This window comes from Oncorhynchus kisutch, unplaced genomic scaffold, assembly GCF_002021735.2.
Source record: "Oncorhynchus kisutch isolate 150728-3 unplaced genomic scaffold, Okis_V2 Okis06b-Okis10b_hom, whole genome shotgun sequence".
Taxonomy (NCBI): Eukaryota; Metazoa; Chordata; class Actinopteri; order Salmoniformes; family Salmonidae; genus Oncorhynchus; species Oncorhynchus kisutch.
In genome coordinates this window covers 3,972,598-3,997,408 of record NW_022261983.1, presented here as the reverse complement: position 1 = coordinate 3,997,408, position 24,811 = coordinate 3,972,598, and the positions used below count along the sequence as shown (strand labels likewise).

General features: G+C 44.4%; 2 protein-coding genes across 10 annotated transcripts in view; one reads left to right on the top strand and one right to left on the bottom strand.

The window, feature by feature from the left end:
* The window catches only part of LOC109876487 (septin-9), a 139,962-nt gene extending 128,231 nt beyond the window's left edge, over positions 1-11,731 (top strand). For all 9 annotated transcript variants that reach the window (XM_031813675.1, XM_031813676.1, XM_031813679.1 and 6 more), the window contains 4 exons: positions 2,439-2,534; positions 5,431-5,527; positions 8,461-8,512; positions 8,954-11,731. In XM_031813675.1, the coding sequence (XP_031669535.1) occupies positions 2,439-2,534; positions 5,431-5,527; positions 8,461-8,512; positions 8,954-9,095 (387 nt within the window). In that variant the 3' untranslated portion in view covers positions 9,096-11,731. The remainder of the gene's footprint in view (positions 1-2,438; positions 2,535-5,430; positions 5,528-8,460; positions 8,513-8,953) is intronic.
* A 6,882-nt stretch (positions 11,732-18,613) lies between these two features.
* On the bottom strand, positions 18,614-19,639 carry LOC116359855 (extensin-like). Its single transcript, XM_031813731.1, has one exon. It carries the CDS (start codon positions 19,637-19,639, stop codon positions 18,614-18,616), a length of 1,026 nt encoding a protein of 341 aa, XP_031669591.1.
* Positions 19,640-24,811: the final 5,172 nt, after the last annotated feature.

Genomic DNA, 24,811 nt, shown 5'->3' with positions numbered 1-24,811 from the left:
TGTATTAGTAGTAGATGCAGCAGTAGTATTAGATATAGGGGAATGGCAGGTTGTTGTATTAGTAGTAGATGCAGCAGTAGTATTAGATGTAGGGGAATGGCAGGTTGTTGTAGTAGTATTAGTAGTAGATGCAGCAGTAGTATTAGATGTAGGGGAATGGCAGGTTGTTGTAGTAGTATTAGTAGTAGATGCAGCAGTAGTATTAGAAGTAGGGGAATGGCAGGTTGTTGTATTAGTAGTAGATGCAGCAGTAGTATTAGAAGTAGGGGAATGGCAGGTTGTTGTATTAGTAGTAGATGCAGCAGTAGTATTAGATGTAGGGGAATGGCAGGTTGTTGTAGTAGTATTAGTAGTAGATGCAGCAGTAGTATTAGATGTAGGGGAATGGCAGGTTGTTGTAGTAGTAGTAGATGCAGCAGTAGTATTAGAAGTAGGGGAATGGCAGGTTGTTGTATTAGTAGTAGATGCAGCAGTAGTATTAGATGTAGGGGAATGGCAGGTTGTTGTATTAGTAGTAGATGCAGCAGTAGTATTAGATGTAGGGGAATGGCAGGTTGTTGTAGTAGTATTAGTAGTAGATGTAGTATTAGATGTAGGGGAATGGCAGGTTGTTGTAGTAGATGCAGCAGTAGTATTAGAAGTAGGGGAATGGCAGGTTGTTGAATTAGTAGTAGATGCAGCAGTAGTATTAGATGTAGGGGAATGGCAGGTTATTGTATTAGTAGTAGATGCAGCAGTAGTATTAGATGTAGGGGAATGGCAGGTTGTTGTATTAGTAGATGCAGCAGTAGTATTAGAAGTAGGGGAATGGCAGGTTGTTGTAGTAGTATTAGTAGTAGATGCAGTAGTATTAGATGTAGGGGAATGGCAGGTTGTTGTAGTAGTATTAGTAGTAGATGCAGCAGTAGTATTAGATGTAGGGGAATGGCAGGTTGTTGTAGTAGTATTAGTAGTAGATGCAGCAGTAGTATTAGATGTAGGGGAATGGCAGGTTGTTGTATTAGTAGTAGATGCAGCAGTAGTATTAGAAGTAGGGGAATGGCAGGTTGTTGTAGTAGTATTAGTAGTAGATGCAGCAGTAGTATTAGAAGTAGGGGAATGGCAGGTTGTTGTATTAGTAGTAGATGCAGCAGTAGTATTAGATGTAGGGGAATGGCAGGTTGTTGTATTAGTAGTAGATGCAGCAGTAGTATTAGAAGTAGGGGAATGGCAGGTTGTTGTAGTAGTATTAGTAGTAGATGCAGCAGTAGATGTAGGGGAATGGCAGGTTGTTGTATTAGTAGTAGATGCAGCAGTAGTATTAGAAGTAGGGGAATGGCAGGTTGTTGTATTAGTAGTAGATGCAGCAGTAGTATTAGAAGTAGGGGAATGGCAGGTTGTTGTAGTAGTATTAGTAGTAGATGCAGCAGTAGTATTAGAAGTAGGGGAATGGCAGGTTGTTGTATTAGTAGTAGATGCAGCAGTAGTATTAGATGTAGGGGAATGGCAGGTTGTTGTATTAGTAGTAGATGCAGCAGTAGTATTAGAAGTAGGGGAATGGCAGGTTGTTGTAGTAGTATTAGTAGTAGATGCAGCAGTAGATGTAGGGGAATGGCAGGTTGTTGTATTAGTAGTAGATGCAGCAGTAGTATTAGAAGTAGGGGAATGGCAGGTTGTTGTAGTAGAAAAAGTAGTAAAAAGGCAGGCATTCATTTCAAGGCAATTATAGCAGCCATGCTCACAGATCCCCACCAGTGTCCCTCTCATTAGGGAAGCTCTGTACAAACGGATAGAAAAAGTTTAACGTGTGTGTGAGGGGGTGGTGTGTGTGTGTGCTTGTCTGTTTGTAAACGTGTACACGGACAGTGATGGGCCGTTGGTTTCAACAGAACATTTGGGGGGAGATTAGTGAAGGGATTTACATTAACACCACCTAAATCTGTGGGTAACGCAGTGTGCAGATGGTCTCGATTTCTCACAAAATACTGTTATGTATCCAAAGGATTTGTCAGACATGTCTGGCTAATTGCGGTTGTTAGGCTTTTGCTTGTGTGTTCCCATAACCTTTTTAATTCATGTATTCAAGTCTCTGCAAGGGTGTATAATGCATTTGTCGTGTTTCTCAACCTTTTTTTACAGCAGGGACCAGCAGGCTAGGTGTTTTATTCTAAGGCCGCTGACGACAAAACTATCACTGTAGAACTGATTAAATGAGAGTCACTTAACCTGCTCAGGGACCAGCAAGCAGCATCCCATGGACTGGGGCTTTTCCACGGTGGAGGATGAGAAACACACTCCACCCTAGTCACAGAGCTACCCTAACCTCTCCCCTCTTCATGGAGGTCACTCCCCTAACCCTGCTCCTTCAGCTCCAGAAGGAAGCCATCTGTGTGGGGAGGCTGTGTTACCAGGCCAGTCTCACACTCACTTCTCACCCAGAACTGTTGTTGTGTCCCCAGATCAGGGAAGAGCTACGGGCCAATGGGATCGACGTGTACCCCCAGAAGGAGTTTGACGAGGACGCAGAGGACCGGATGATTAATGACAAGATCAGGGTGATTTGAGTTGACACATCTGTCCACAACTTTACCCACTTGCCCCTAGCCATAAGCCCTCACATTACCGCTTATAGCTCCACTCACCTGTGCTACGTCCCTGTTGATCCATGTTGATAACCTGGTTTAATTACACTTAGGTCCCTGTTGATCCATGTTGATAACCTGGTTAAATTACACTTAGGTCCCTGTTGATCCATGTTGATAACCTGGTTAAATTACACTTAGGTCCCTGTTGATCCATGTTGATAACCTGGTTAAATTACACTTAGGTCCCTGTTGATCCATGTTGATAACCTGGTTAAATACACTTAGGTCCCTGTTGATCCATGTTGATAACCTGGTTAAATTACACTTAGGTCCCTGTTGATCCATGTTGATAACCTGGTTAAATACACTTAGGTCCCTGTTGATCCATGTTGATAACCTGGTTAAATACACTTAGGTCCCTGTTGATCCATGTTGATAACCTGGTTAAATTACACTTAGGTCCCTGTTGATCCATGTTGATAACCTGGTTAAATACACTTAGGTCCCTGTTGATCCATGTTGATAACCTGGTTAAATACACTTAGGTCCCTGTTGATCCATGTTGATAACCTGGTTAAATACACTTAGGTCCCTGTTGATCCATGTTGATTTTTTATTTATTTTATTTATTTTATTTCACCTTTATTTAACCAGGTAGGCTAGTTGAGAACACCTTTATTTAACCAGGTAGGCTAGTTGAGAACACCTTTATTTAACCAGGTAGGCTAGTTGAGAACACCTTTATTTAACCAGGTAGGCTAGTTGAGAACACCTTTATTTAACCAGGTAGGCTAGTTGAGAACACCTTTATTTAACCAGGTAGGCTAGTTGAGAACACCTTTATTTAACCAGGTAGGCTAGTTGAGAACACCTTTATTTAAGACCAGGTACGCTAGTTGAGAACACCTTTATTTAACCAGGTAGGCTAGTTGAGAACACCTTTATTTAACCAGGTAGGCTAGTTGAGAACACCTTTATTTAACCAGGTAGGCTAGTTGAGAACACCTTTATTTAACCAGGTAGGCTAGTTGAGAACACCTTTATTTAACCAGGTAGGCTAGTTGAGAACACCTTTATTTAACCAGGTAGGCTAGTTGAGAACACCTTTATTTAACCAGGTAGGCTAGTTGAGAACACCTTTATTTAACCAGGTAGGCTAGTTGAGAACAAGTTCTCATTTGCAACTGCGACCTGGCCAAGATAAAGCATAGCAGTGTGAGCATACAACAAAGAGTTACACATGGAGTAAACAATTAACAAGTCAATAACACAGTAGAAAACGAAGGGGGGGTCTATATACAATGTGTGCAAAAGGCATGAGGAGGTAGGCAAATAATTACAATTTTGCAGATTAACACTGGAGTGATAAAAGATCAGATGGTCATGTACAGGTAGAGATATTGGTGTGCAGAAGAGCAGAAAAGTAAATAAATAAAAACAGTACGGGGATGAGGTAGGTGAAAAGGGTGGGCTATTTACCAATAGACTATGTACAGCTGCAGCGATCGGTTAGCTGCTCAGATAGCTGATGTTTGAAGTTGGTGAGGGAGATAAAAGTCTCCAACTTCAGCGATTTTTGCAATTCGTTCCAGTCACAGGCAGCAGAGTACTGGAACGAAAGGCGGCCAAATGAGGTGTTGGCTTTAGGGATGATCAGTGAGATACACCTGCTGGAGCGCGTGCTACGGATGGGTGTTGCCATCGTGACCAGTGAGCTGAGATAAGGCGGAGCTTTACCTAGCATAGACTTGTAGATGACCTGGAGCCAGTGGGTCTGGCGACGAATATGTAGCGAGGGCCAGCCGACTAGAGCATACAAGTCGCAGTGGTGGGTAGTATAAGGTGCTTTAGTGACAAAACGGATGGCACTGTGATAGACTGCATCCAGTTTGCTGAGTAGAGTGTTGGAAGCCATTTTGTAGATGACATCGCCGAAGTCGAGGATCGGTAGGATAGTCAGTTTTACTAGGGTAAGCTTGGCGGCTTGAGTGAAGGAGGCTTTGTTGCGGAATAGAAAGCCGACTCTTGATTTGATTTTCGATTGGAGATGTTTGATATGAGTCTGGAAGGAGAGTTTGCAGTCTAGCCAGACACCTAGGTACTTATAGACGTCCACATATTCTAGGTCGGAACCATCCAGGGTGGTGATGCTAGTCGGGCATGCAGGTGCAGGCAGCGACCGGTTGAAAAGCATGCATTTGGTTTTACTAGCGTTTAAGAGCAGTTGGAGGCCACGGAAGGAGTGTTGTATGGCATTGAAGCTTGTTTGGAGGTTAGATAGCACAGTGTCCAAAGACGGGCCGAAAGTATATAGAATGGTGTCGTCTGCGTAGAGGTGGATCAGGGAATCGCCCGCAGCAAGAGCAACATCATTGATATACACAGAGAAAAGAGTCGGCCCGAGAATTGAACCCTGTGGCACCCCCATAGAGACTGCCAGAGGACCGGACAGCATGCTTAACCTGCTTAACCTGGTTAAATACACTGAGGTCCCTGTTGATCCATGTTGATAACCTGGTTAAATACACTTAGGTCCCTGTTGATCCATGTTGAAAACCTGGTTTAATTACAGTTAGGTCCCTCTGCTGCAATATACAGTGGGGCAAAAAAGTATTTAGTCAGCCACCAATTGTGCAAGTTCTCCCACTTAAAAAGATGAGAGAGGCCTGCAATGTTCATCATAGGTACACTTCAACTATGACAGACAAAATGAGAAATAAAATCCAGAAAATCACATTGTAGGATTTTTAATGAATTTATTTGCAAATTATGGTGGAAAATAAGTATTGCAATCAAATGTCAGTTTATTTGACTCTTCATGGTATGTCTCTTTGTTCCTCCTGTCTCTGTTCTTTCTGTCCTGTAGGAGATGATCCCGTTTGCTGTGGTGGGCAGCGACCAGGAGTACCAGGTCAACGGCAGGAGGCTTCTGGGAAGAAAGACAAAGTGGGGAACCATAGAAGGTAGATGGCCTCCTGCTTCTCTTCTTTCTCCATCTTCTCATTTTTGCTTTAGCACTTTGTCTTTTTATCTTTGAGCAGTAGTCTCTCTCCTTAACAGTATGAAGGCTAACGTTATGCTCTTTTAGTTTTCCTTTCCTGATTAATGTACACCAGCCAGTTCAGACTAAACAAGACAGAGGAGATGAGTGGAAGGAGTTGAGGGTGGAGGGGCAGTGTGGCACCTCTCTGTTTTGAACTGTACTTCTTTGTGGCATGATTTCTTATTTATTTTTTTGCAATGTAAAAATGTGAATAAAACCGATCAAAGTTCATTTGAGTTCCCTCTTCGTTAGTTCTGCTGCCTACTACACCATTAGAAGGCCTGTACTTTAGCCACAGAGGATGAAAAGCTTATTTTTTTAAATGCCTCGCTGTGGATTGTGCGTAGACCAATAACAAAGCATAACGTACAGTTGGGAAGACGCTGCCAATCTAAGTGAATAAACAGCATGCAGACAAAACAAGCCTTCTGCAAAAACACAGGTTGGAATGCAAATGGCTCCTGCTAAAAAGAGCAGACTCTAATCTGTCCAAGTAAAACAAGAGAGAGAGGCGTGGCTTTTGGCACCAGTGCATCGGCCATCACCAGTGAGTGATCTGTGCATCATTAGGTGAGTCGCTGAAACTGTAAAGAATTTTTAGGACTATAATTTCCTCCTCATATCGGACAATATGTGTCTCCACAGACCTAGGCCTGAGCTATTGATTTTTATTGCTATCAGATTCTCAGTTAGTCACTGTCAAAGTACAGCCTGTCATTTCTATCATTTGTGCGGTGTTAAAAAAGATATAGCTATGTAAATTGATATGGAATTGCGTGAAATATGTTTCTAAAAGGGCATATTTTTCCCGGACCCGATGCTACTCAACATTCCCCCTATGTTTGCAACTTCTGTAAGTGCATCTACTATACTGCTCTATGCCACTTCACAGATACAATACGATGATATGCATTCAATGCCTTATAATAAAGGTTACAAAAATATATATCATGTGTTCTGATACCTCAGAGCTCCCCAGGTCAGCCCCTTCTCACTCTCACTTTTTGTTCCCACACCTCCCGATTTACAAAGGAAGCTTTGGGGAGGGGGAGGACTGGTCCTCAGATGATTTCACTCATCCCCAACCCAGACAGACAGAGAGACACAGACTGTGTCATACAGCTGGCTGAGACTACCGCTCTACAATGTGTCTGTGTGGAAGAGGGAGGCAGAGCATGTAACACCTCTCTACAGAGGCTGTAGTGTGTACAGGCCTCTGGTCTCATAGTGACAGAGGGGTGGAGGGGAGGCTACAGCTCAGATCTATCTGTCCCCACTGAAAGTGCCACTCATTGGATTGGTGGTGTGTTGTCTGAGGGGTTCCACTGTGCTCCACTCACACACCCCTGGTTACCTGGTTAGCATCGGTCTGAACCAGAGGTCAACAACTAGATACACCCCTGATCCTAAAACTCAGTGGGGGTTGTTGTCTGGGGGCTTTTATTGGACAGATACTTCTAGAACCATAGATGTTCACTTGTCTCTCTCAGTAGTAGATGTGATTTCCAGCATCACTACCAGTACTATATGCAAACCATTTCAAAATGTCATCACACACTTCAAATGATCTCATTTCAACCATGTATTTAATTACATCACCATCAGACTGAGACAGGTGACTACTTCTCCACTTCTATTAAAACCTCCCTAAAGGAAACCTTCATTTCCTGCAAAGGAAGCCGAGAGTGTCTGCAGTGGCAGGTTCTGATGTTGGCCCATAGACCTGTGATATTATCTAGAATTCAGACACGCATCATCCAGTGGCCGGCGGCGTCTGACTGTCTAGTCAGACAGACAGGATTTGTTCAGCCGTCAGTATTAACTAGTTCTCTCTCTCCACTGTTTTCACGAGTTCTCTCTCTCTCTCCACTGTTTTCACGAGTTCTCTCTCTCTCTCCACTGTTTTCACTAGTTCTCTCTCTCTCTCCAATGTTTTCACTAGTTCTCACTCTCTCTCCACTGTTTTCACTAGTTCTCTCTCTCTCCACTGTTTGCACTCATTCTCTCTCTCTCTCTCTCTCTCTCTCTCTCTCTCTCTCTCTCTCTCTCCACGGTTTTCACGAGTTCTCTCTCTCTCTCTCTCCACTGTTTTCACGAGTTCTCTCTCTCTCTCCACTGTTTTCACGAGTTCTCTCTCTCTCTCTCTCCACTGTTTTCACGAGTTCTCTCTCTCTCTCTCTCCACTGTTTTCACGAGTTCTCTCTCTCTCTCTCCACTGTTTTCACTAGTTCTCACTCTCTCTCCACTGTTTTCACTAGTTCTCTCTCTCTCCACTGTTCTCACTAGTTCTCTCTCTCTCTCCACTGTTTTCACTAGTTCTCTCTCTCTCCACTGTTCTCACTAGTTCTCTCTCTCTCTCCACTGTTTTCACTAGTTCTCACTCTCTCCACTGTTTTCACTAGTTCTCTCTCTCTCCACTGTTTGCACTCGTTCTCTCGCTCTCTCTCTCTCTCTCTCTCTCCACTGTTTTCACTCCTTCTTTCTCTCTCTCTCTCTCCACTGTTTTCACTCCTTCTTTCTCTCTCTCCACTGTTTTCGCTAGTTCTCTCTCTCTCTCTTTCTCCACTGTTTTCACTTGTTCTCTCTCTCTCTCTCCACTGTTTTCACTAGTTCTCTCTCTCTCCACTGTTTTCACTCGTTCTCTCTCTCTCCACTGTTTTCACTAGTTCTCTCTCTCTCCACTGTTTTCACTAGTTCTCTCTCTCTCTCTCCACTGTTTTCACTAGTTCTCTCTCTCCACTGTTCTCACTAGTTCTATGTAGTGGGGTAGTGGAGAACTGCATCAGTGTGTGTTGGTGTCTGATTTGACCCTCTTGAGGTGCTTACCATGTGTCTTCTCTCTCCTTTCTGCAGTTGAGAACATTGCTCATTGTGAGTTTGCCTATTTGCGGGATCTACTGATTAGGTAAATATCTACGTGTGTGTTGTATGTGAATGTGTGTGTGAGTATGATAATGTGTTTCTGAACAATGTGTCTTTGTCAGTGTGTGTGTGTGTGTGTGTGTGTGTGTGTGTGTGTGTGTGTATGTTTGTCTGTAAATCAGTCTGTGTGTCATTTATCATTACAACCCCTTATATTGACCTCAGCTGATGTCTAACTATCTCTCTGTTGACCTCAGCTGATGTCTAACTATCTCTCTGTGGACCTCAGCTGATGTCTAACTATCTCTCTGTGGACCTCAGCTGATGTCTAACTATCTCTCTGTGGACCTCAGCTGATGTCTAACTATCTCTCTGTGGACCTCAGCTGATGTCTAACTATCTCTCTGTGGACCTCAGCTGATGTCTAACTATCTCTCTGTGGACCTCAGCTGATGTCTAACTAGCCCCATCTCTCCCCTGTCAGGACCCACATGGAGAACATCAAGGACATCACCAGCAGCATCCACTATGAGGTGTACCGCGTCCGCCGCCTCAATGAAAACAACACCGCCGTCGCCCATGCCAACGGCCTCCCCCAACACCACATGACCTCCCATGAGATGTAGAGCCCTGCCCACCGTGTCCCATGAGCCCTCGCTTCCCTCCGAAGCAGCTTCGATCCTTCCAACCCGTGATCCTTCCATCCCTCTCTCCCCTCCACTCACTCTCAATGCCAAACCCTTCTACAGAAGGGAGAAGACCCACACTGGGGGGACTGAGGAGTGTAGTCTTATCGCCCCCAAATGGCCAAATACAGACGCATAGAATGGACTGTTGATGCCAATGCATTGCCCCTCGATGATAACCCGGTCTCTCTGACTAACGTCTACATGAAGGGGGGGGGGGGGGTAAATGCTAGCTATCACTTGCATTCATTCAGGTTTAACCAGGCTAAGTAAACACTATTAATGTGCTGCAACCTTAATCTGTGTGTATTCAGTTATTCTGTCGTTCTTTAGGTCCCTCATTGTTGGGTTGGTTAACAAAATAACGCTGTGTTTTCAGGCCCATTACATACAAGCAGTGACAGGAGTGCCCTCAAACTTTTGTTTGGGTAAAATATTGATTTCTCATCCGTTTTAATATAGCCCCTGTAATGCATCCTTCATTCATTGTTCATTTGACCTGCTATCTGAAGGTTCTACAATGTTTATTTCTGTTCTCTTTGAGAGGGAGTAGTTTAGCCTTGAGGGACTCTAATTCCCAGGAGGAGTGCTGATTTGGGATCAGTTTTGCCTTTTAGATATTAGATTACATGGACAGAGAGACCTGAGCCTAGATCAGCACTCCTACTCTGAGGCGCTTTATACACTAGGCCCCAGTGTGGTACTGGATCCATCGCGACAGCAGCAGAGGCACAGGACAGATATTCAGCTAAGTATTTAGAAGTATGACACACAGAAATAAAATCTATTCATTCTATGGCAGTTGATTCATTTGTCCGAGTTCTGTTTGATGATGTCCGAGAGGGGTCAGTTGAAGATGGTGAATGGGGAGTGTTTAATTGTGATGGAAGTTGATAATGCTGTTGGATTGGTCAGGATTGCATAATGTCAGGGTTACATAATGTCGGGGGTGGACTGGAGGTTTTGAGTCTAGTGGACATCGTCGACACATCTGTAGGGCCAGGAGTTTTTCCCCATAACTTGAACTGACCAGAAAAAACCTTGGGCCCTTGTAACAGCCTGTAACTAGGACGTTCTCAGCCATAGTTACAGACTGTAACTAGGGTCTTCTCTGAGTTGTCGTTATAGACTGTAACTAGGGTCTTTGAGTCGTTGTTATAGACTGTAACTACAGTCTTCTCTGAGTCGTTGTTATAGACTAACTAGGGTCTTCTCTGAGTCGTCGTTATAGACTGTAATTACAGTCTTCTGAGTCATTGTTATAGACTGTAACTACAGTCTTCTCTGAGTCGTCGTTATAGACTGTAACTACGGTCTTTTCTGAGTCGTTGTTATAGACTGTAACTAGGGTCTTTGAGTCGTTGTTATCGACTGTAACTAGGGTCTTTGAGTCGTTGCTATAGGCTGTAACTAGGGTCTTTGAGTCGTTGTTATAGGCTCTAACTAGGGTCTTTGAGTCGTTGTTATAGGCTGTAACTAGGGTCTTCTCTGAATCGTCGTTATAGACTGTAACTAGGACCATGAGTTTTTCCTGGTAAAGTCACATGGTCAGGAAACTACTGGTCCTACACGTGTATGATGCAGAGTGAGGGGAACACTCTCCTGTTGTCATTGAGGAGCCAGTGCTTTAAGCCTTGGGCTGGTGACAGTACAGCGATACATATCCCTCATACTGTTGTGGTAATTGTTATTTTTACATGGCTGCGTCGTCGTACAGGTATTACTGTCAGAAAATAGATTTCAAAATGCCCTCAGTGCCTTTTCAATTCCAAATAATAGATGTCATTTTGGGGTGTTTTTTTATATACAGATGTTTAAAGAGTGATTTAAAATAAATAGTATTTATGCACATTAGAAAGATAAGAAGTGTACCACCCCACCCACTCATCCACACATGGTCGTTGTCCTGAGCAGAGAACACTAAATCAGTTTCTACTGCCCATGTCAGGTGTTTAGGAAGAACTCCTGGTCCTAGCTATGTGCCATGTCTCTGTGCCTTGGACACTATTGCCTTTTATTTATTGGAGACTGTCTGCTAGCACATGCTTTTAAACTGGAAGGACAACCGTGACAATTAAGGCCCTGAGTTTTTCCAGACCATGTGACCTGACCAGGATAAACCTCCATAGCCTATAACCAGGGACCTGAGTTTTTCCTGGTCAGGCCAAATAGTCTGGAAAACTCCTTGTCCTAATTACTGATGTGCTGGCTGGTGCCAATCACCCCAGCAGAAGACATTTCATTGTTATCAAGTCTCTTTATATCAGACTGTGCACCCTGAAACTAAAGTCCTCCTTAAAAACTCTAAGTTCTCTCTCTGTCTCCCACTTTCTTTTCTCTTTTTCTCTTCTGCCGTTTCTTGGATATCAACCAGTAACAGTAATATGTGGTGTTTAAAGGTTTTATGTGTTTCAGTTTCAAACTATAATCCTCAACTTCCAAACATCATCGTCGTCATGCTCTGTCCTGTATATTCATTGTCAGATACATGTTTGTACTGGTATTAATAATAACAGAATTTACCTTTTGATATCGTGTTATTTTCAAGAAATAAAGATGAAAGTTGTATATAGTCATTTCCTTGTCAATTTCTCCTCCTTTTCCAACTGTTACGTCATTAAATTAGACTTTTATATTTGTTGCATACTTTAAAAGATTTGTATATATTTTTATGCTCTTAACTTATGTCTGGGGGGCCGTATTGAGTAGCTTGGATGAATAAGTTTCCCAAAGTAAACGGCCTGCTCCTCAGTCTTAGTTGCTAATATATGCATATTATTATTAGTATTGGATAGAAAACACTCAAGTTTCTAAAACTGTTTGAATGATGTCTGTGAGTATAACAGAACTCATATAGCAAGCAAAATCCTGAGGAGAAATCAAAACAGGAAGTGAGAAATCTGAGCTTTGTATGTATTCACCAATGAGTCCCCAATGAAATCCCCTTGAGATATTAATGATGTTGCACTGCCTAGGGGTTCCACTAGATGTCAACCATCAATATACATTTTAATGAGACTTCTATGGTGTTGTGGGTTTGAATGATGGCAGAATCTATCAGGTGTCTGGCACTCAGCCATTTTCTGATCACGCTTATTCCTCATGGTACACATGTGTGAAAAATTCTGAGAATTGACTGCATTACTGATCTAGTACCATCTAGCTGCAGATTTAATTCACACATAGGAGCCTTTTAATTGCCAAGTCATTAGCCTGTTTTTGATTAGCCAGTAGTATGCGATATCGCTGCCTCGTGTTGCACGGCTGAATTGCATTTACACTAATTACCAGAAGTCCTAAGAGTGCATGTTACCCACAATGAAATGAAGGAGCCAATGAAGGGCCCACAGTTACTGAGCGGCCCAGCGTTACTGACAAGCCAGCCCCTGGATCGATCTGTAGAGGAGCTGCAGACATCGGGTCTGTGAGGCTAAGAGGAGATGCTAATGGTAGTGACAGAAAAGGAGTGGCTAGTGTGTTAGTGGCTGCAGAGGGACAGAGGTAACGGGTACTAATCCCTCCGCAACTCACCCACAATTTATCACACTTTCTAATGAGAACTGGTGAACCGTGCTGCTACATCAGGGCTGTGTTTCACAGTGGTGTTAATTGAACGTATATAGGATGTAAATCATGTTAACCCATAGGTCTAAACATCTATTTTCCTCCAAGTTTACAAGGTAAATATTTCCTACTTCTGAGACTCCAAAAAACACATGGTTCCATCACTATATGTATATTTGATTGTGTGTGTGCACGAGAGAGTGGTTACAATTCCCCCTCTTTCCCCCAGTCTTCAAAATGGAGAGAGGGAGACTTCTTATTCAAAATGGCGCCTCCCCTTGGCATTAGCAGACAGATGCAACATGCCAGTACCCGTTGCCCGCGACCATTGCAAACCTCGCCCGGCCACACCCAACCGACCCACTAATTTAAGATCCAGACCCCCACATACAGTATTGTACTCGCACACCCCTGTCAAACTCTCCCTAAACAGCAAATGAGCAAAGAGAGCAAGAAATAAAGTGAAAGGGAGAGGGGTAGAGCAGCTGCAATCCTTCACCAACCTTCCCCCTTCGTCTCTCTCATCCTTCACTGGTCTTCTTGGCAGACGTCCAGCATTGTGCAGCCCAGGTCTAATGAGAAATGACCTTCATTAATGAAGCAAGTGTGTCTGTATACTCTCTAATGAAGTGTGTCTGTGCTATCCAATAAAGCTGTGTGTCTGTCTACTAACTAATTAGGCTGTGTGTGTGCTATCTAATGAAGCTGTGTCTGTGTACTAACTAATGAGGCTGTGTGTGTGCTATCTAATGAAGCTGTGTCTGTGTACTAACTAATGAGGCTGTGTGTGTGCTATCTAATGAAGCTGTGTCTGTGTACTAACTAATTAGGCTGTGTGTGTGCTATCTAATGAAGCTGTGTCTGTGTACTAACTAATGAGGCTGTGTGTGTGCTATCTAATGAAGCAAGTGTGTCTGTACTATCTAATGAAGCTGTGTGTGTGTGTGTGTGTGTACTATCTAATGAAGCTGTGTGTCTGTGTGCTATCTAATGAAGCTGTGTGTCTGTGTGTTAACTAATTAAGCTGTGTGTGTGTGTGCTATCTAATGAAGCTGTGTGTGTGCATACTATCTAATGAAGCTGTGTGTGTGTACTATCTAATGAAGCTGTGTGTGTGTGTGCTATCTAATAAAGCTGTGTTTCTGTGTGCTAACTAATGGATCAAGCGTGCCTCTACTATCTAATGAAACTGTGTGTCTGTGTCCTATCTAATGAAGCTGTGTGTCTGTGTAATCTCTAGTGAAGCTGTGTGTCTGTGTGCTAACTAATGAAGCTGTGTGTGTGTGTATAATAATTCAAATTTTAAAAAACGTTACGTTTTGAATCCAGTGTCATTTTGTGTGTCAATTCATAAACCACGTGCCATGAAATCAGTGCATCGAAAATCTCTTCCCAACTATTTTGCAACCTAAACGGCACAACTGTCTGTCTTGGTTACTGGTCAAAATGGTTACTGGTCAGAATGTGGTTCACGTGCCTGGGAAGAGTGTGAGTAGCGTTGGTGTGTGAATATCTGTGTGTATGGAATAGGTGCAGTCAGCATAATGGTGTTAGAGCAGTATGACAATGTGTCAGTGCTGTATGTTAGTTCCAGACCATGCCAGCTGTGTACAGTTGAAGTTGGAAGTTTACATAAACTTAGGTTGAAGTCATTAAAACTCGTTTTTCAACCACTCCACAAATGTATTGTTAACAAACTATAGTTTTGGCAAGTCGGTTAGGACATCTACTTTGTGCATGACACAATACATTTTTCCAACAATTTTTTACAGACAGATTATTTCACTTATAATTCACTGTATCACAATTCCAGTTGTGATGTGCCTTTAAACAGCTTGGAAATTTTCAGAAAATTATGTCATGGCTTTAGAAGCTTCTGATAGGCTAATTGACATCATTTGAGTCAATTGGACGTGTACCTGTGGATGTATTTCAAGGCCTACCTTCAAACTCAGTGCCTCTTTGCTTGACATCATGGGGAAATCAAAAGAAATCAGCCAAGACCTCAGATAAACAATTGTAGACCTCCACAAGTCTGGTTCATCCTTGTGACCAATTCCAAACGTCTGAAGGTACCACGTTCATCTGTACAAACAATAGTACGCAAGTATAAACACCATGGGACCACGCAGCCGTCATACCGCTCAGGAAGGAGACACGTAGAGAAGAACATACTTTGATGCGAAAAGTGCGAATTAATCCCAGAACAACAGCAAAGCACCTTGTGAAGATGCTGGAGGAAACAGGTACAAAAGTATCTATTATATCCACAGTAAAACTAGTCTTATATTGACATAACCTGAAAGGCCGCTCAGCAAGGAAGAAGCCACTGCTCCAAAACCGCCATAAAAAAAGCCAGACTACAGTTTGCAACTGCACATGGGGACAAAGATCGTACTTTTTGGAGAAATGTCCTCTGGTCTGATGAAACAAAAATAGAACTGTTTTGCCATAATGACCATCGTTATGTTTGGAGGAAAAAGGTGGAGGCTTACAAGCCAAAGAACACCATCCCACCCGTGAAGCACGGAGGTGGCAGCATCATGTTGTGGGGGTGCTTTGCTGCAGGAGGGACCGGTGCACTTCACAAAATATATGGCATCATGAGGCAGGAAAATTATGTGGATATGTTGAAGACACATCAGTCAGGAAGTTAAAGCTTGGTCGCAAATGGTTCTTCCAAATGGACAATGACCCCAACCATACTTCCAAAGTTGTGGCAAAATGGCTTAAGGACAACAAAGTCAAAGTATTGGAGTGGCTATCACAAAGCCCTGATCTCAATCCTATAGAGAATTTGTGGGTAGAACTGAAAAAGCGTGTGCGAGCAAGGAGGCCTACAAGCCTGACTCAGTTACACCAGCTCTGTCAGGAGTAATGGGCCAGAATTCACCCAACTTATTGTGGGAAGCTTGTGGATGGGTACCCGAAACGTTTGACCCAAGTTAAACCATTTAAAGGCAATTAACTGAATTACAGTGGGCAGAGAGAAAAGTAGTGCACATAATGAAAAGGGTGTCACTTCTCAATGTCATTGGTTGGACTGGCACCTCTTAGTGGGCACTGGTTCTCAAAAGTAGTGCACTTCATAGGGAATAGGGTGCCATTTCTCAATGTCATTGGTCAGACTGGCTCCTGTGACTGATCAGAATGTGTCTATCAAGATGAACTTCCCTATATAGAACCCATTTGCTGTAGCATCAGTGGTGGATATGTAGATACACTAAATGTAAGAGGAGGCTGGTGGGAGGAGCTATATGAGGACGGGCTCAATGTAATGGCTGGAATGGAATCGCTACTGCATCTTGTTAGGCTGCTGCATCTCGTTAGTCTGTGGGTCTCATTACTGCATCTCGTTAGTCTGTGGGTCTCATTACTGCATCTCGTTACTGGATCTTGTTAGTCTACTGCATCTCGTTACTAAGTTTTGTTAGGGTACAGCGTCTCGTTACAGCGTCTAATTTACCGATCCCGCCCAGCTCATCTGCATAGAGCCTATGTGTCTCCAATGAGTGACTGTTTGTAGGATGAGTACGAATATTTAGCATGCATCTCTTTATCCTGTTATCGCTGTTAATTAGCGTTTGATGGCGATATCTGTGCAGGTATTATGTGCCAGTTGTACACTCGCCTTGTTGGCGTGTGTGTGTGCATGTTTGTGTGTGTGTGTGTGTGTGTGCATGTTTGTGTGTGTGTGTGTGTGTGTGTGTGTGTGTGTGTGTGTGTGTGTGTGTGTGTGTGTGTGTGTGTGTGTGTGTGTGTGTGTGTGTGTGTGTGTGTGTGTGTGTGCGTGTTTGTGTGTGTGTGTGTGTGTGTGCATGTTTGTGTGTGTGTGTGTGTGTGTGTGTGTGTGTGTGTGTGTGTGTGTGTGTGTGTGCATGTTTGTGTGTGTACCCCCACATCTCAAGGTGTTTGTCTCCAGCTCCTCCTCTACCTTCTGCTTCTTCTCCTCCCTATTGTTTAGCTGTTTTTCAGCCACCTTAACTTCCTTTCTTCCCCCCTCCTCCCCATCTTTCTCCCTCTTTCCCTGCCGTCTCCTCTCTCCCTCTCTCCCCCTAGCCTCTGACGTCAGATTCCTCGCTGCTCCTGGCTCTGTGTCAAGTATTTAGACATGCAAGGGGAGGGGCGCTACAGTCATATGCAAATCTCCCCTGGCTGTATGCAAATTAACCCAGACGTATGCAAATCAGGTCCTCTGTTAATTAAAAGATGGCTATAAAGTCAATTAGATCGGAAACAAGGATAGAGGGATGGATGTGTTCACAGGAAGAGATTTGGCGCAGGATAGAAGTTTGTCGATCAGCGGCTGGTGATCTCTGTTTAAGAGAAGAAAAGATAACGGAGGTCGTACAGGGTCACTTTTGGGGCGAGGGGTACTCCTTCAGGGGGATAGAACAATGCCAGTCTGTATGGTCACGGAGGAGGGAGGCTGAGAGAGAGTGATGCTTTAACATTGTGCGGGCACACCAGTTATCACAAAGCACTGGAGCTAGAGAGAGAGACTGTTGTGAGAAAGAGAAGCAGAAATCTAGAAAGAAAGGAAAGAGATACTGTTGGCACAGAGAGAGAAAGAGAGGCGTTTTTCGTTCTCCCCGGTGTGATGGTTTCTCATCAGGCTGATCACTGTGAGTAATTAAACCAATCAGAGACTCCGCCTTTAGGGGGACGACGGGGAGGGAGAAGGTGTGTGTGTGTGTCTGTAGCAATGCTGTGTGTGTATATGTGTGTTTAATCATGCATATATGGGTGTGTGTGAAAGTACAGTGCAGATACATGTATATTGTATACATTGTGTATTTGACTTGTTTTACCTAGGGTTTGTGCCATAAACTGTGAAAAAGCCATCGATGACATCACTCCATTGTTTCCTATGAGAATGCTCAGTTGCGCATTTGATGATCAGGAAGTGTCATTTCATTGTGTCGCCATCTTGCTACATGAAGGAGTCTTGCTACATTGAGAAGTTTTTGAAAACATTGCTTGCACAGTTTGAGCTACTCTAGGAAGTGACGTTGCAGGCTAGTTCAGTGCTGCCCCCTCTCGCTGAGTATCTCAAATTGAAATGCCGACAGCGGTATTGCAGGCTGCCATTAGCAACTAATTTATCCTTATAACTTCATCTGTGTGTGTTTTTAAAGTAGTCGGTTCAAGGACATACATCTGGTGAAAGAGAAGTAATTATTGATATCATGGTTGTGTTTGAGAAAAATAAATATATCCACATATATTGACCACGAAGATCGCCAATTCCCTATTCAGTATAATGGGGGATCCTGTTTACTGGAAACAATGCCTGCAATACTGCGATCGGCCTTTAACTTGAAATCCTCAATGCAAGCAGGATGTCTGGTCTCCCCTGCTTTGTGCCACTGAGGCAGGGGTTTTCCCCACTAATCACAACTCATTTAATTAGGTGTGCTAGTTTTGGAAATGGAATAGATCAATGTAGCCCTGTCCCTGTTTGTGCTATCATGCCAACTCCTTGTCATACCAAACATTGACATAATTACGCAAACAGATCAATGCAGTATGTGGTACAGCTGGGGGTCCTAAGGACCGGTTGGTTTGGGAAATACTGCACTACGCTGGCACCCTCAAGTCAATGAGGGATGGGGAAGTGTGACATGGTGTCGTACTCTCCAGGTGGGTGATGGAGGAGTGTGATGGGGGGTCGTACTCTCCAGGTGGGTGATGGAGGAGTAAGACGGGGGGTCGTACTCTCCAGGTGGGTGATGGAGGAGTGTGATGGGGGGTCGTACTCTCCAGGTGGGTGATGGGGAAGTGTGATGGGGGGTCGTACTCTCCAGGTGGGTGATGGAGGAATGTGACATGGTGTTGTACTCTCCAGGTGGGTGATGGAGGAGTGTGACATGGTGTCGTACTCTCCAGGTGGGTTATGGAGGAGTGTGACGGGGGGTCGTACTCTTCAGGTGGGTGATGGAGGAGTGTGACGGGGGGTCGTACTCTCCAGGTGGGTGATGGAGGAGTGTGACATGGTGTTGTACTCTCCAGGTGGGTGATGGAGGAGTGTGACATGGTGTCGTACTCTCCAGGTGGGTGATGGAGGAGTGTGACGGGGGGTCGTACTCTTCAGGTGGGTGATGGAGGAGTGTGACATGGTGTTGTACTCTCCAGGTGGGTGATGGAGGAGTGTGACGGGGGGTCGTACTCTCCAGGTGGGTGATGGAGGAGTGTGATGGGGGGTCGTACTCTCCAGGTGGGTGATGGGGAAGTGTGATGGGGGGTCGTACTCTCCAGGTGGGTGATGGAGGAGTGTGACGGGGGGGGGGGGTCGTACTCTCCAGGTGGGTGATGGGGAAGTGTGATGGGGGGTCGTACTCTCCAGGTGGGTGATGGAGGAGTGTGACATGGTGTTGTACTCTCCAGGTGGGTGATGGAGGAGTGTGACATGGTGTTGTACTCTCCAGGTGGGTGATGGAGGAGTGTGACATGGTGTTGTACTCTCCAGGTGGGTGATGGAGGAGTGTGACATGGTGTCGTACTCTCCAGGTGGGTGATGGAGGAGTGAGACCCGGGGGGTCGTACTCTCCAGGTGGGTGATGGAGGAGTGTGACGGGCGGTCGTACTCTCCAGGTGGGTGATGGAGGAGTGTGACGGGGGGTCGTACTCTCCAGGTGGGTGATGGAGGAGTGTGACGAGGGGTCGTACTCTCCAGGTGGGTGATGGAGGAGTGTGACGGGGGGTCGTACTCTCCAGGTGGGTGATGGAGGAGTGTGACATGGTGTCGTACTCTCCAGGTGGGTGATGGAGGAGTGTGACGGGGGGTCGTACTCTCCAGGTGGGTGATTTAGGAGTGTGACGGGGGGTCGTACTCTCCAGGTGGGTGATGGAGGAGTGTGATGGGGGGTCGTACTCTCCAGGTGGGTGATGGGGGGAGTGTGACGGGGGGGGGTCTTCATGCTGTGGTGTATGGATGGGTGTACCCCTGGGGGGCTGAAGAGGGAGGGAGCCTCGTCACAGAGCCAAGCACTGTGTGTTTGTGTCTGTGTGTGTGTGAGTGCCTACCTGCCTGCATATGTGTGTTTCCTGCACAGTGAATTTAATGTTGAGCTGAAGATCTTATCTGTGACTCCCTGAGGAAAATCTACACGTGTTTATTTAAAGGGGACATGGATGCTAGGCTGGTGTTTTCCACTTGGACAATCTTGACAGACTGTAAATCGTATCAGAGGTTAGAGAAAAGGGGATTTTGAATAATGCCCAGACCTTATAGACATGGACTCCAGGCGTTGCAACGAGGGACAGTCATATTTCTGCACACAAGGAGGTGAGGAGCACGAGGAGGACGGAAACTAGCTGTACTCCGGCTACACCATAGTGCTACCCTAGAGCGTTCTGTTGAAGCTACTGTAGACCATTGTAAAACAGTGTGTTTTAATCAAGTATTTGGTGATGTGTATGCTGCTCCAGTTTCAACTGTTCTGCCTTATTATTATTCGACCATGCTGGTCATTTATGAACATTTGAACATCTTGGCCATGTTCTGTTATAATCTCCACCCGGCACAGCCAGAAGAGGACTGGCCACCCCACATAGCCTGGTTCCTCTCTAGGTTTCTTCCTAGGTTTTGGCCTTTCTAGGGAGTTTTTCCTAGCCACCGTGCTTCTACACCTGCATTGCTTGCTGTTTGGGGTTTTAGGCTGTGTTTCTGTACAGCACTTTGAGATATCAGCTGATGTACGAAGGGCTTTATAAATACATTTGATTTGATTTGATTTGTATACTTCTATCTAAAAATGTTATTTTAATGTACTTGTTTTTCATTTTCTTTGTTCACTGAGTAGGATGGTCCTCCCCTTCCTCTTCTGTGGAGCCTCCACTGACACACACACACACATGCTTACCTGCTCACATTCCCACCACCACATACACACACCATTCTCACACCATTATCCTTTCCCTGCCATTTACAATCTTTGTTCCCAAAGCGTTATTTCTCCATTGTGATTCCTCAGCAGCAGCAGAGAACATGCTTCTGTTCCACTGACACATTGTGTCGGCTACACTGGTGAAATAATGGTGCTTTGCATCCAACCCTTTAGTTCTATGTACTGTAGTGTTGCACCATTTCTTCTAGCACCCTGGTAATGGTACATGTATAGCCTCTGTCATTCAGGCATAAACAGGAAAACAAACTCATTGGACAAACAGACTGGAAAGGTGTCCTAATGGTCTCCATGGAGATATGATATCCAGGCAGATGTTGGGGGTGAATCAATCAGAACATTTTTCATTTACATTTAAATGCTTTTTAGTACAATTATGCCAAAGAGACAGTGCTGTAGCCTACAGTAAGTGAGCAGGGGTTGTGAGTGTTTTGTTGCATACACTTAATTTACTGTCATCTGTTTATTTGAGTTTGAATTGTGGATCATTTGAAAATGAATCAAGGAAGTATTAATCTTCAATGAAAACATTTTATCAAAATAGGAATTTTCACTCAAAATATATTTTTTTAAATAGTCACAGATATGTCCCTTCGGAGATGCTATGAATGTATTATTCTGGAACCAACTGGTTGATAGTTGCTTCAGTTCTCCTCCTGTCTGATCTGCAGGCTATGGAACTGCCATCAGGGGTCTACAAAGCCACTGAGGACAGAGAGACCACCTTGAACACAAAGGTAAGTTATTGAGCAATAATCAAAGACCTACCACCTAATGAAATAGTATATGGGATTTCATGATGTGTATTTTCAGTTATTCCGGTGTATTTTCAGTTATTCCGGTGTATTTTCAGTTATTCCGGTGTATTTTCCGTTATTCCGGTGTATTTTCAGTTATTCCAGTGTATTTTCAGTTATTCCGGTGTATTTCTAGGGTACATCCATGTGCATCCTCTCTTAATGAAAAGAGACTGTCAGGAATGGCATTCTATATTATTGTAATAAATGGTGTGATATGGAACCCCAGTATATTAAATTATTCCGGTAATACAAGTATTGATTGGAGACAGCACTGAACTCTGCTGCCCCCCTCTAGGCCTTAATGATATCTGAATGTTCAGAAGATTAAGACTTTTTTACTGGGACTTTAAATTAATCTTCAACTGAATTTTCTGATGGGCCGCTCTGTTGCGCTCTCTTCTTTCAATCTCCTGTGACTCTCTCCATCTCTTTCTCTCTGTGTCTGACGTTCTCTTTCTCTTTCTCTCTCTCTCTGAATCTCCTCTCTCCCTCTCACCCCCCCTCTGTCCCTCTCTCTTTCCTCCTCTCTCTCCCTACCTCCCTCCCTCCTCTCCTGGGATCTGTCAAGTATCTTTAGCTCCCTGATATTAAACTAGAAAGGCAGCCACGCTTTAGCCTGCAGAGACTTGCTGTTTATTAAAGGAGAATAGGAGAGCTATGTCCCTTGGTAAATGCTGCTCTCTGAGTTCCATTACTGTATGTTTGTGTCTCTATTTCTGTCCTCTTTTTACTCTCCTCTACAAGTTTAATTGTCTTTCTTTTCTAGTTCCCCCTGCTGTGTGTTTGTGTCGGCGTTGGTCCTGAGTCTGTCTAGGAAACCTTCCAGGATTGATTTGACCCATATAGTTAACCCATTAGTCTCCTGATACATAAGGAGCAGTACATCATTTACTATATGATATATATGATATACACTGAGAATAACAAACGTTAAGAACCCCCTCTCCCTTTGCCCTCAGAACAGCCTCAATTCGTCAGAGCATGGACTCTGCAAGGTGTCGAAAGCATTCCACAGGGATGCAGGCCCATGTTGACTCAGTTGTGTGAAGCCGGCTGGATGTCCTTTGGGTGGTTGACCATTCTTGATACACACAGGAAACCCACACTCAACCCGTTGTGTCTATTACCATACCCCTTTCAAAGGCACTTAAATATGTTGTCTTGCCCATTCACCTGTTAAGGATCCTTTTGGTTCTAGACTTGGTGCTCCGGTAACGTGCAGTAGCAGAGAGAACAGTCTATGACTTGGGGAAGCAGAGAGAACAGTCTATGACTTGGGGAAGCAGAGAGAACAGTATGACTTGGGGAAGCAGAGAGAACAGTATGACTTGGGGAAGCACAGAGAACAGTATGACTTGGGGAAGCAGAGAGAACAGTCTATGACTTGGGGAAGCACAGAGAACAGTATGACTTGGGGAAGCAGAGAGAACAGTATGACTTGGGGAAGCAGAGAGAACAGTCTATGACTTGGGGAAGCAGAGAGAACAGTCTATGACTTGGGGAAGCAGAGAGAACAGTCTATGACTTGGGGAAGCAGAGAGAACAGTCTATGACTTGGGGAGGCAGAGAGAACAGTATGACTTGGGTGACTGGACTCTTTGACAATTATTGGGGCCTTCCTCTGACACGCCTAGTATAGAGGTCCTGGATGGCAGGAAGCTTGGCCCCAGTGATGTACTGGGCCGTACACACTACCCTTTGTAGCGCCTTACAGTCAGATGCCGAGCAGTTGCCATACCAGGCGGTGATGCAACAGGTCAGGATGGTGCAGCTGTAGAACTTTTTGAGGATCTGAGGAGCATGCCAAATCTTTTCACTCTCCTGAGGGGGAATAGGTGTTGTTGTGCCCTCTTCATGACTGTCTTGGTGTGTTTGGACCATGACAGTTATTTGGTGATGTGGACACCAAGGAACTTGAAACTCTCGACCCGCTTCACTACAGCCACGTCGATGTTAATGGGGGCCTGTTCGGCCTGCCTTTTCCTGTAGTCCACAATCAGCTCCTTTGTCTTGCTCACATTGAGGGAGAGGTTGTTGTCCTGGCACCACACTACCAGGTTTTTGACCTCCTCCCTGTAGGCTGTTTCATCGCTGTTGATGATCAGGCCTACCACTATTGTGTCGACAGCAAACCTAATGATGGTGTTTGAGTCGTGTTTTGCCACGCAGTAGTGGGTGAACAGGGAGTACAGGAGGGGACGAAGCACGCCCCCCTGAGGGGTGGCAGACGTGTTGTTGCCTACCCTTACCATCTGGGGGTGGCCTGTCAGGAAGTCCAGGATCCAGTTGCAGAGGGAGGTGTTTAGGACTAGGGTCCTTAGCTTAGTGTTGAGCTTTGTGGGCACTATGGTGTTGAACGCTGAGCTGTAGCCAATGAACAGCATTCTCACAAAGGTGTTCCTTTTGTCCAGGTAGGAACATCATCTACACTGATTGAAGTGGATTTAACAATTGACATCAATAAGTGATCAGAGCTTTCACCTGTTCAGTCTATGTCATGGAAAGAGAAGGTGTGGTAAATGTTTGGTATACTCAGTGTATATTATTAACCTCTCTAGGGTAGGTGAGACGCTAACGTCCCACCAGGCCAACATCCGGTGAAACTGCAGAGCGTTAACATTCTAAATACACCATTTGTTATAGTAAACATTCTTGTAAATACATGTATCTTTCATCATTTAAAAGATTAACATCTTGTTAATCCAGCCGCTGTCAGATTTCAAAAAGGCTTTACTGCGAAAGCAAACCATGTGATTTTCTGAGGACAGCTCCCCGCACACACAAGTATTACTAGCATTTTCCAACCAAGCATTAGCATCACGAAAGTCAGAAATAACAATAAAATAAATCGCTTACCTTTGAAGATCTGCCTCTGGTGGCAATGCCAAGTGTCCTAACTACACAGTGAATGTTCATTTTGTTTGATTACATCCATTTTTATAGCCTAACACGAAACATTTGTAAACCGCTTGCGTCGTGATTTCTCATGTCTCATTCAACTTTGGACGAAGCGTTCGTGGTAATTACACACTAAACAAACGTGTATCCAGTCATGGTTGGTTTCATATCAATCCTCTGGTTGTTACTAACACAACCATACGTGATGGTTCTTTTCCAATCAATGACCTCATTGCGCACCAATGGTAGGATCGGTCTATCGTTGATTGACTGTATTTTTGCCCAATGACCACTGATCATCTTGAAATCTAGCTTGGAAGATAGCCAATGAGCTGAGGTAAATGGCAATATGTAGTGGTTATACGTTTGAAGACCAGCCTTTGTCATAAACTCTGGCATAAAAGAGGTTCATTCGCCATTGCAAATCCTACTTGACAGAGCCACAAGTGTTACCCATAGCAGTACATAGTCAATAGGATTTTCAGCA

Excerpts from the sequence above, each read along its gene's own strand:
- LOC116359855 (XM_031813731.1), bottom strand. The coding sequence starts at position 19,639 with ATGAAGACCCCCCCCCGTCACACTCCCCCCATCACCCACCTGGAGAGT.